This window comes from Seriola aureovittata, chromosome 7, assembly GCF_021018895.1.
Source record: "Seriola aureovittata isolate HTS-2021-v1 ecotype China chromosome 7, ASM2101889v1, whole genome shotgun sequence".
Taxonomy (NCBI): Eukaryota; Metazoa; Chordata; class Actinopteri; order Carangiformes; family Carangidae; genus Seriola; species Seriola aureovittata.
In genome coordinates this window covers 14,298,254-14,310,646 of record NC_079370.1, presented here as the reverse complement: position 1 = coordinate 14,310,646, position 12,393 = coordinate 14,298,254, and the positions used below count along the sequence as shown (strand labels likewise).

General features: G+C 40.0%; 1 protein-coding gene across 1 annotated transcript in view; it reads right to left on the bottom strand.

The window, feature by feature from the left end:
• Nucleotides 1–2,759: 2,759 nt before the first annotated feature.
• The window catches only part of itga8 (integrin, alpha 8), a 38,656-nt gene continuing 29,022 nt past the window's right edge, over nucleotides 2,760–12,393 (bottom strand). Inside the window, exons 22-30 of the mRNA XM_056381774.1 lie at nucleotides 10,368–10,447; nucleotides 9,749–9,829; nucleotides 8,335–8,440; nucleotides 7,063–7,221; nucleotides 5,128–5,244; nucleotides 4,897–5,010; nucleotides 4,409–4,510; nucleotides 4,169–4,291; nucleotides 2,760–4,042 (exon numbers count right to left, since the gene is read on the bottom strand). Coding sequence (XP_056237749.1) covers nucleotides 3,953–4,042; nucleotides 4,169–4,291; nucleotides 4,409–4,510; nucleotides 4,897–5,010; nucleotides 5,128–5,244; nucleotides 7,063–7,221; nucleotides 8,335–8,440; nucleotides 9,749–9,829; nucleotides 10,368–10,447 — 972 coding nt within the window. The 3' untranslated portion in view covers nucleotides 2,760–3,952. The remainder of the gene's footprint in view (nucleotides 4,043–4,168; nucleotides 4,292–4,408; nucleotides 4,511–4,896; nucleotides 5,011–5,127; nucleotides 5,245–7,062; nucleotides 7,222–8,334; nucleotides 8,441–9,748; nucleotides 9,830–10,367; nucleotides 10,448–12,393) is intronic.

Sequence of the window (12,393 nt, the reverse complement as noted above, 5' to 3'; positions counted from 1 at the left end):
CTTGTCGCCAGTTGAGAGGATAAACACTGATCCCCATATACAGACCTTTGAAGTGAAGTTTCAAGACTACATCATCATTTATTTGACAGAAATACAGGACATTGCTTCACAATATATTTTATTTTGCACTAGCTCAAAAATCCAGGAAATTATGGGAGAAATAAGACTTAAAAAAGAAAAAAAAAAATTTTTGTAATTCGGGTCTGTTTGTTGGATAAATCTCAGCTAAGATACAGTATGTCCTACGTACAGTATGTAGTAAGTATCAATAATGTTCCCTTATTTTGATGGTGTTGAGATTTGCTAGTCAGAAACTGTTAAATCTTTACTTCAAATGTTTGATTTTACATTTGATCAAATATATTCAAAGAAATAAAGAGTCTAAAGAAAAAAACGCAGTATGTCTCTTTTTTATGTTTTCCTTCCTACAAGATTCAGGATTAAGTGTGTGTGTGTATGAGAGAGACAGAAAGAGTGACAGGGACAGAAAAAAGAGGGGGAGAGGGAGCTTTGGCAATACTTTGAAAATGTGGTTTTCCAGCTGTGTGACTGTGATACAGTGAATGCCTCCACTGGAGATGTGCCTGATAATAGCTTCCCTTCCACTCTCCTGATTTGATATTTCCAACAATAAACATCAGCCTTGACAAGATTGAACCGGGGACTATTTGGAGAGAGTCTACGCAGAATTTCTAATTTCTGCAAAAATAATCAATGATGTTTTTCCTTTTGTAGTTTTGTCGATTACAGCCTAGAGGTAGGTCTGAAAGATCAAGTGCTTCCCTGCTGATGGTAAGAGACTCAGTGATCAGAAATCATCAAAACAATATGAGCAACATCATTTTTAGATATTGTTGAGCTGCTTCAATGATTCACAATATTTTTTCACATGAAGTGTGCCCTACAGGCGTTTAGTGAGGCTGCCCATTGTGCCTCAGATTGTGTTGGCAACATGCACACGGGCTTTCACTTAAAGAGAGGAAAAGATTACATGTAATTCATTTGCTTTGTGTTTCAAAATGATCAGGTTTTCTACCTGTACGGCTAATAGAGAATGAAAATACCTCATAGATGACAAACCATGTTTTCATTCGGGCAAATAATGGAAATATCAAAGACTAATCTAATCTCAGCCAGCAGCAGTCTGATTTACATTTCTATGGTTTGCACTGCTCCAATTTGACCTCCACTGACTGTTTGTACACCTTTATAAAGCAAATATTAATGCACAAGCTGACTATAAATTTGAGCTACCTCCATGGATCTGACACACTGTGCACATATTATGTTTGAAAGTGTACATTCTTGCTTTAGTGGTGGATGGAGGGCATGCATTATACTGCATTGTACTGTTATGTAAGCTGATGCGAACACTGTGTATGTGTCCTCCCGTATTAGTTTTGTAATGGTCTGTTTCCTTTTTTAAATGGTTAATGCTGAGAACACTAGATATGAACATATTTTGTATAAGGAACATTTAAGTTAGATGTGCAGTATGAGTATGCGAAACATAAGAATCTAACATCGTCCAAAAGCAAAGAACTTGTGATGCTGTAAGGTCATGTGGTGTAACGTCTGGGGCTGCTACACAGACAGTGAAATGGAGAGACGACTTGAGAAACCAGTGAAATTTTATGTCTCAGAACAGAAAACACACACTTCATAAAACTTGATATTAAATATTTTGTGGCTTCACAAAATGCCCCATCGATATCCCATCATGTCTCATCAATCTCCCGTCATGCCTTATAGATTAAGAGAGCATATATTACCACAGCTCTAACTCTCGGTTGACTTGTGTTTTCTTGTATAGGGCAGGTGACTTGTAATGTTACAAACCTGCAGCTGCACTAATGACGTTTGAGAGAAATAAACTACAGCTACATAGCGCCTGGTATAGATGGCCCTGTTAATTTCTACGGTGTTGTAAAGAACGGGAAATTAAATATCAAGTATCAGGCTGAACAAATTGCTGCCAAAAGGAAACTTGGTTTTGGCTATAAATACAGAAATCATTCTTCAGATCAGAAAAAAATTTAACAATGCTGTTATTTTAACACCACATAAATATACTTAATTGAATTTGTCGTCATCATCAACGGTTTGAAGCTAACCCCCAACTCACTGCTCAGCAACATTCACAATTGTGTGTATCAGCTGTGTTTTAACTTATTTTGACGCATTCTGAAATGACTTTGACCACCACAGAGGTTTGTTTAAGTCATTGCCTCGAGAGGCTGCTGTTCTGCACAGGGTTTTACAGTGTTGCTCCTCCAAACACATTCATTTGTTTCTACACTGCACCACCTGGGGGAGCAAGAGTCCTTCCGCAGAGGAGGACACATCAGCCTGGGAAACTATTACGTTATTGGACAGGACTGACCAGAAAAGAATTTGGAAAGAGGTGGCTTTAGATACTATTAGAGATATATGACATCTAACTCTATAATCTATATTTGTCTTGTGTTGTACTTTCATTCATATTAAACTACAAAAGAACATGAATAGTACATGTATGTACATGTATGTGTATATGTAACCTGCACTATATAAAAGAGCGATGTGCTATTAGTATTAATAAAACATAGGAAAATTAACTGCTTGGTTTGGGCACAGAACTGCTGTTCTGTATCTGTATCTGTAGCACAGATGAAAATGTGATCATTAAATCTTTTCATGTGTCTTTGCTCTTTTAGGGGCTCATGTTGCAGAGCGCAATGTAAGGTTCAGTTACCTAATAAACTGAAAATGAGAATGAGTAATCAAACAACACTTTATTCCGATAAAACTTCACACTTGATACAAATAACAAAGATGACTCAAAGATGGCACATTAAAGGTACGTTTTAAATTCAGGGTACTGTTGATGCCCCGACCCCTTTGTTCTGCCTGCCAACATTAAATGCACTGTTAAATGCCAGTCCGTGCAGTAATGTACACAGTCTCAGACTGTCTGCAATGTAGTTTTGATATGGACTGGTTATCTTTTCAAGTCTGCTTCTCCTTTTAAGTCTTATCAACTGTCAGAAAAAAATCCAAAATAACAGGCAAGACAGTAATAAGTTATTTATCTGTTATTTGTCTCCTCACTTTATTCTTTTTTTAAAATGTCATGTGGTGATTTAAATCAGTCTAAACAATTGCTCTGTTGCTTTTGCAATACTAATATCTAATATACCAATTAATCACTTATATACATAAACAATTGAAACATTAAGCTCTAATAAAATAATGCCAGTGTAAACAAGCTTCAGTATCACGCAACACCCAAATATTGCACATACATTCATAAATATACACATTAACGTTGTGCCTTTGTGTTTATGCATGTGTCTGCATCCTATGTGTGTGTGTGTGTGTATGTATAATAAATCTGTATACAGAACCAGGATAAATTAAATCAGGTGGGGAAAGAATTCAATAACTGAACGATAGGATGACATAAGAGGCACCTAATAAACGCGCGCATATGTACAATACCTCCACATATACACCTTCACACGCACTCTCACAAACAAACGCTCTCATTCTCACATAAGCACTTGTGCATAAATGTCAAGTCTCTTTGTGCCTCACTTACACAGACACATGAAAACGTTCAGTTGCAGAAACATTTAAAGCATTGTCTTCACAACAAAGTCCAGTCTGTCTTCAGCTCTGGTGCTTCATCACAATGGATAAACAATGTACATGTGTGTGTGATTGAGCCTGTTTAGTGTGTTTTGGTCCCACTCCTTCTGGTATGAACCTCGTTCTTTGGTCCCAGTCTGATTGGCGCTGCAGTCTTCAGTCTGTACTTTCAGTCAGTGTCGTTAACAGAGAGGCAGAAGATCTCCAGCCAAGGAATGTAAGGTCCAACTATAACAGATCTCAGATCTGATTTAAGTTACTCAGAAGGTGCACATGCCTCCCAAACCACAGTCCTCCAATCAGGAGCTGTCATGTCATCGTCTTATGCGTCCCCAGTTTGTTCAGATGTCAGCTGCTCCTGGTCGGAGATGTCATCGTCAGCTGGTGGCCGTGCCCGGTCAAAGAAACCACACTATGGGAATCATATTAACCCATTAGTGTAGGATTGGATAATTAAACTACCACAAGAAATGCTTTAGGAAGGAAGATGATGTGTGTATGTGTGTGTGTATGTGTGCATGAGTGTGTGTGTGTGTACCTTCCACATGGCGAGTGTTAGCATGGCCAGCACCAGCAGCCCCAGCAGAATGGCCAGGATGATGACCCAGAGTGGAACAGCAAACGATACATCAGGAGTCCCCCACAACACCAGGGTCCCCATCTGCAGAATGCAGACAGATGGAGAAAAGTATTTATAAGAGCTAATGCATTTCCTTTCTCGCCTTTAATGCCTGAAAAACTCACACACTTCAGTTACTGTGTCCATTCTCCATCTTACCGAGGTGGTGTGTTGAGGCAGGGTGGGGGGTTGGATTCGGTACGGCATGGCTGTGACCATGAAGGACACGGTAGAGTTGAGAACGTACGGGTCATTACGCCGCTGTAAGACACATATTACATTATTCTTTAAAAGGTGACATTTAACCCATCTCATATTCTAATTATTATGTTGGTTTGTCAGGTACAACTCAGTGTAGTTCAGTTTGAACTGGACCGATGATTGGCAGTAACATGCCCAGACAAAATGGTAAATTGAACATGATCAAGAGTTCCAGAACTTAATGGGCCTTATTGTGAAATAGTTTTCTCCACTGCTGTTTCAAGGGAATAGAAATCAACTTTAAACCTTTGTTCGTCTATTTTCGTTGCACAACGGTAAATCACAGAAAAACAAGGACAAACCCTAAAAATAGAGTGATAAACCTAGGAAGGAAGTAAAGCAAAAAAAAAAAAATCAAAAGCAAAATGATAGCTCAAGATATTGACCTGCAGGAAAGTATGTGCCCAGAGTCTTGAACGGATCTTGACCACTGCGCTTTGCCCACGATCCAACCGGCCAACCACACACGTGATCCTCAGACAGGAGATATTAGTGCAGTTCTGCATGAGGGGAAAGTCAGAAGAGAGAGAAGGAAAACATCAAACATCTGTGAATCACTAATGAACATTCAGTTGAGTTTGTTTTCTTAGGAGGATATACACATATGTGTGGCTCACCAAGGTTTTACCGCTATAATTCTGAGCTTTGCTGACGGCTCGTTTGTGGCGGTGAGGAGGAGCGCTGGTGTTCCTCAAGAAACCCAATAATTCAGGTGTGTCCTGGAGAGCAGAGATCTGACACAGACAAGGAGAGAGAGAGAGTTATGAACACTATGAAAATGACGAATCTACACTTCAAAGATGAATTTATTATATTTATTATTATGAATTATATTAGAGTATTAGTAGTAGTCTAAAAAGAACTGTTTCTTGTATTTTAGCCAGTTAGGCTTTTACATTGATATCAGATCTGAGCTTTTAGGAGTTTATCAGCTTTTTAGAGATTTGACCAATAAGATATTGTAAATGGGAAAAATACTAAGTTGTTCCAATGCTCACATTCCTTGGTGTTATTTCAATCATTCCCTCAACAGCATGTGTTTAGGCCTTGTGAGGACACTTATTTGTCAGAACATCCTGGTGAATACATACTGATGTTTTTATAGTGTCGTCTGTATTGCACATGGGCTCTGATGCAGCCCAGACTGCAAATGAGGAGATAGTGGACGTGGAGACAGCGAAGGCTTGTAAAGTAAGATTTTAAAGATGTTGTAAGGGATGTAGTAAAATAACACAAAATCAGAAGCTGTGGAAACAAATGACAGCTAGTGATCTGATCAAAAAGTGTTTTGATGAAAGAAGGATTTGAAGACCTAAATTTCCTCATGTTACCGCTCACTCACAACAGAGAGAGAGAGAGAGGACTCACTGCGATAAAAGATAGATATTTTAAGCTTGATGGACATTAAACAGTAATAAAACATTTCAAATCAAAAGAGATGTGTTGGACATGACTTGCTTTTTCCTCTCTACTAATTTTGGAAGCAGAGCATAGCAACTACAGTTGTCTGCTTTTCCTCCTGCAGCTCAGTGGGCAGCAGCTCTGTCACTTCGGCCGGTGAGTCTCAAGTGACTGAGCTGCATAAACAGGCCACAGATAACAATAATGGTGCTTTGGACAGTGGTTTGAAGTTTGTAAATTTATTACTGTAAAAATAATGTTTAATTCAGTGTAACCTTGGGGCACAGAGGCTAAAAAAAAATGGCGTGCCACCTTAGGGGAGAGCTGGGATCAATTCCCAGTAGCAGTGTCTCCATTTTTAACAACACAACTGGCTGGTGGGAAGCTGGTGAGGGATCATGCTCGTTTTTCTGCAATAGTCACTCATAAAGATTTGTCAGTCATGTTGCAGCTATTGGTTATTCTTAGTATCAATTTTTTTTTTCTGCATAATCATTTAGCCTGTGAGGTGTAAAAAATAACAGCTATCACAAGTTGCCAAAACCCACAGGGACATCTCAAAATTGCTTTATTATGTCTGGCCAACAATTTATTTTACACTTATATTGGCAATGAGCAAATCAAGAAGAAAATTAAGAAAAAAAAAATCTGACCTCTTACCATGTGTTGTATATCTGACTCACTTTGTTTTCATAGATGGTTGTAGCTTGCAGCATTTTACATTCAGACATGATTGCTCACTTTTTGAAATAACTGCATGTTTTCTTTTTGAATTACTCTACAGATGAAATCATAGATATTGGAAACTTTTCCAAGTTTAATTTCTACTAATAAACATAATACTCCTCAGCCTCCTTGTTTCGAGCCAACCAGCCAAAGAACATGGAGAACAGCCAGAACAATGGGTACAATTATGTTTTAAATGAGCGGGTATAAATGATGGACCAATGGATAAATAAGCCGCTAGCAATGTAATAACTAAAAGTCTGATATTGCAGGAGGGCTTGTGGTTTAATAACATGCAAGTTTTTGTGAGTGAGAAAGACAATTTAGTGATTAGAAACACTATGAAACATATTCACTTCCTCTACAGGAAATATATTCATGATTATTTATTTGGTTTTGTATGTGTATACGTGTTTTCATGTTACCTGGAGGCCAAGTGGGTTGAGACTGGTGTTCGTCCGGCAGCTAATTGGTCCGTCAGTTTGAATCTCCATGGCATACAACAGGTTCTCGTCACGGAAACGGGAAGGCCAGCCGACCTGAAGCTCAGCCTCTCGAATACTGCTTGGACCAGAGTTATGAAGCTGGAGACAGAGGGAGGGAGAAGAAAGTTGTCAGTATTGTGGTCTCTTCTGTCTTATTAGTAGGTCTCAAGTGACTGAGGCTATAATCAGGTTATCCTAACTGTGGAATGAAGACACAGGCCACCTGTGTTTTAGTGAAGATAATACTAATGCAGCCTTCAGTCACTGGGGATTGAAACGCAAGACAAGCTAAACCTACAGCATCACCTGGCTCATCATTCCACATCTAAATGAGGATAAATGAATTATGAGCCTAAATGAACCATCAATTCAATAAATCCTCTTTTTTACCCTGTATTTTCTCTCTCACACACACATACACACACATGGTCATTAACACTGAAGCAAGTCATCCAAACAGGACATGATCCTGGTGCTGCGGGGCAGGAATTCTATGAGAGCAAAAAAAAAAAAAAAAAACTCTGTTCTCTCTAACTAGAAGCAGCTGCCAACTGGAAAAAGTACCACAAATGAAAATCATTATCAGCTGCAGGACAGGCCAGACACTGCTGCACTCCAGTTCAATGAAGCAGCCATCCCTTTAAAACAAAAATGTACAACACACACACACGCACGCACACACACACGCACAAATACTCACCCCTATTGTAAACTGTTGCCAGTCTGTCTGCCATCCTCCTTCCATCTAACCGTTTGTCTGTACCTCTGTTTGACCTTGTTTTTCCCCTCAATGATTATCACTCATTACTCATTATACTGTGTCCAGTCTTAAGAACAACCCCACTCCCCTTTCCTCCTCCTCCTCTCGCCTCGCCTTGCTCCTTATTCCATTCTCTCTTTTCCCTCCTCATGTCTCTTTTTCCTGCCTTCACAGCAGTAATTACTCCTGAGCTGGAGACCTTTGATCAGCCAGGGGCCAATTATTTATAGAGCTACTGGTTTTACTTTGTATGTGTGTGTGTTTCTCTTTACTTCACCTCACAGAGCCCCCTTCTTGCTGTGGTCTAATTTACAACTTCCCACACCTATTTTTCTGCTCTTTTCATCTTAACAGTCCACGCAGAGACCTGTACTTTCTTGACCAACAACGACAAAAACATCCCAAGATATTCAGACACTTAGCTGTGCGTCGATGCAAAGGCGTCCATTTACCTCATATATGTGTGTTACTTGTGGTCCCACGTCGTCCTCTTTGACAGGCTTCTCTTTGGGTTCCCAGCGTGGGAATGGCAGCACCACCTGAGAGGGATGAGACACCCTGGAGGGAGGAGAAACAACTCAGTGACACTGATGCATGTGCACATTAATAGGTTATGAGTCCATCCAAATATAATACTCACTGTCCATATGAATGTTGACAGCTGTTATTGGTCATTTCCCTCTGGCTGTGACAGAGGGATACTCTCTAGTTGACAGAGGTCGGCCTTATCGCCTGTGTTACAAACCTACACCTGACTACCAGGCTGTATCCCTCCACCATGGCTCAGCAATCAAACACAGAGTACGTTTGCGTCAAAAGGCCAATAGCTTTGCAAAAACACCTTTTAACCTTTTCAAAATCTCAAATGACTAAAGCCTCATATTAGTTTTTTTTGGAGTTACACTAGGAAGGTAACACGTCATGGTCAGCACAGAAAAACTCTTTAAACACATTGTCTGTACATATGTTCTGTGAATATAATTGTGAGATTGACTTAAACAATCTGACCCTATCCTTTAACAGCCCTGTTGTCATATTGGAAGGTCAAATATTCCATGTCTGATGTATAAGTACCTTTTTAAAGAAAAAATTAAACACAAAAACATTTTGAACTGTTAAAAAGTTCATATAAACTCTGTCAGAATTAATATTATTCTATCAATAATAGTGAGAGATGCAAGTGAAGCTTTAAATGCCAGTTTGAAGATTTTCCTGCCTCGTTTGAGGACACCATACTGCCCCAAATGGTTGGTGTAATGTTTGAAAGCCAAATATGAATACAATTGACATGCAGTGCATGCAGATCTTACTACTGGTGGGCACAGTCTAATCAGAGTTGAATAAATCCCACTGCTGTGTATTTTAAAAACTGTGGTTTAGAATATAAAATGCAGAATTTTTAACTCTAGATGGAAACAGCTGAGGCAGTACAAACACAGGAACTTGTACGTTCTCGTTTCTGTCATCCCAGGACCCCCTCTGCTTGTGTGTACCAGTGACCACACCCAAACAACGCCATGCAAGGCTCCAAGCTTTGAAGTGTCAGTGTGTTTATGTGTGTTCGTGTCTCAGTGGGCATATGGGCATCTATGTACATGTCAATGGCTCATAAGAATCCCATGTGCACATGATTACTTCAAATTTATTTCTAGCAATGTGTTTTCATGCTGTTTTCCATCTGTATATAAACATGCTTCACAAATTCAAACATTACAAAAGGGGCAGTAATATCCTTCAAACACCAACAAGTTTAGACTGAAACCAGATCAGTTGTATCTTCAGGGAACAGACACGGCAACAAAGAATTTTTGTCACTGTTTCTTGGTGAAGACGCCGCGCTCTCACACGCAAAGATGCTTCACTTACCCACGTAAATCGAGCTGGGCCTTGGCAACGATGGACAGATTCAAAGCGACAGGGTTGCTGTTGGAGTTATCTTTGTTGGAGCTGTGGAAACATTCACAGGGAGTTTATTTAAAATCTAAGGTGTGAAAATGAAAACAAACACCTCACTGGCTATGCTCTACATCCACTGTCTATTTGGAAACATTGCACCGGAGGCCGTGATACAATATGAGTGAAACCAAAGGCTCAGAAAAGCTCTTGATAAAGCTGTATTTTTATGTTCAGCTGACTCCAAGAGGGATTCCTCTAGCTTGGCCTACATTTAACTGTCTGCTTCTGTGTCTAGTGATGTGCAGTATCGAAATCAATACAATGAAGCAAAACAGTGGACGTGTTGTGTCAAGCTTGTCTTCTCTCTGGAGTTCCTCACGGCCATCTGTCTTCTTCTGTCGCTGCGGTTAGTTTCATCAAACCACAGACGTTGACATGATCAGGACAGACACAGAACTTATTTACATGGCTCAGGGAAAAGACAAACAGCTCTTTGTACGTGTGTGTGTGTGTGTGTGTGTGTGTGTGTGTGTGTGTGTGTGAGTGTGGGACGTTAGGCAGTATGCGTGACTGTTGGTGGGTGTGTCACCTGTGGATCTGTAGCTCAAAGCTGATTTTTGGTCCGGCATCATCCAACCTTTGGACAGAAAACCTCAAACCCACAGACAGCTGGGCAGGAGTGTGGAGAGGACGCAAGAGAGGGAGACAGAGAGAGAGACAGAGAGAGAGAGAGTGTATTAAAAAAAACATGTGACAGGAGGAAGAGGAGGACAGATAAAGAGTGAAAGAGGGAAGAAAGGCAGAATTAAGGTGCATCCGTACATCAAAGGTCACATCGTGTCTTTAAGTGTCTAGTAATATACAGTAAAACCCCTGTTAACTAGATCCTCTTCTTCCTCTTCTGTTATTACATAGGCAGAAGATCATGTTGGTGTGCGTGTGTGTGTGTGTGTGTGTGTGTGTGTGTGTGTGTGTGTGTGTGTGTTTGTGTGTGGGTTGACAACAGCAGAAATCCTAAATCTGAGAAAATCCAGACGACACACACAGACACACACTTAAAAGCTACAGTTAACTTTCTTGTCTGTCCCCAGTTTAAATCCCCTGTCCTCCAGGCTAACTGGAAACATGTGGAGGATTTGGTTCTTCGTCCACTGTATGACAACAGTGTGTGTGTGTGTGTGTGTGTGTGTGTGTGTGTGTGTGTGTGTGTGTAAGCTCTACTGAACAACAGGTCAGACACACATGGTCCAGAGAGGGAAATGACAGCATTCAGACACACACTAACACTTCAAGAGGCGTGCCTGCGGCTGCAGGACTACAAAGCCAGGGAGGAAAGATCTAAAGAGACAGACACCAAAGGAGCAGACGTCACTATCAGCTATGATACTCCGTGTGGCAGAGAGGGGTGGAGGAGGAAAACAGCCGTCAAAGTAGAAGTCTGTAGAGGCGGTGGAAGGGAGAGGTTAACTGTGTCTCTTTGGTTTCCCCTCTGGTTTAAAAGTTTGGCTGTTAGAAAGTTTAGTTTCGTCCTTTAGAGAGACCAGAAGCTGCGTGTCTCGAATTTATCCGGGTTACAATGGATTCTGCATTTTCACGGTGGACAAAAATCATCAAGTCATTCACAGAAACTTTCTCACAGTACCCATGCACTGTCTATCTGTACGCTCAGTTTATTCCAAATAATTATCATTGTGCCACAATACATGGCTTCTGTGTTTGACTATTACCCTCCGTGAAGCTACAGAGCTTTGCCACAAGCAGCGTATTTAGCCACGTTTTGGCATAACAATGGTTCTTTGAAACAATACAGAGAGATGTGGTTTATGCTATAAAGCAGTGGTTTGAGAAGTTTCTAAGGGCATTGTAATAGTTTTTGTCCGCCGTACAAAGTATCCACTGGAACGAGCAAGAATTCAACTAACCATTGTGGCTGTGTTTCAAGAAGGATGGCAGCCATGTTTCAAGGCTACAAGGGTGTTTGATACTCAAAACATTTTAGAATGAGGATGCTCAAAGCAAGAATATGTGACTTTAAAAAAAAACAAAAAAAAAACAGCAAATCCTTTCTGTGGTTTAGCTGCTACAGCTTTAATTGGTCTCTTATTTACCATTACTCTATAATTGTCAGTTGTGACAACAGTGGCAAATGTTCAGCGAAAGACGCGGCTTCACTTTAAATGTAGATATGACAGGGATTAATATCAAGTATCATGAACTGATGTTACATGTAGAGTTGGATAATAAAAAAATTCTAATGGCAGTCATATTCAATCTGAGCCATGCCATACAACTACGACAACAATCACATCGCATCCTTACAGCGTTAGCACTATACAGGTGATGAATTTTTTTTTAATGCAATGGTATTGGATATGTACTCGGTATGGGCCGATACACACGTTAAAGTATCGGAATCGGGAAGGAAAAAGTGGTATCAGAACATCTGTAATGAAATGTAATGAACTATGTTCCACTAATTAAATCATATATCACATCATTTTGTATAGGAAAATATAATATAATCATATTCTCAAAATTGGATTCCACTGAAATAGATAGATGATGATATTAAATTATCGCCCAGCTCATGTTAACATTATCGTTATAGGAAGAGA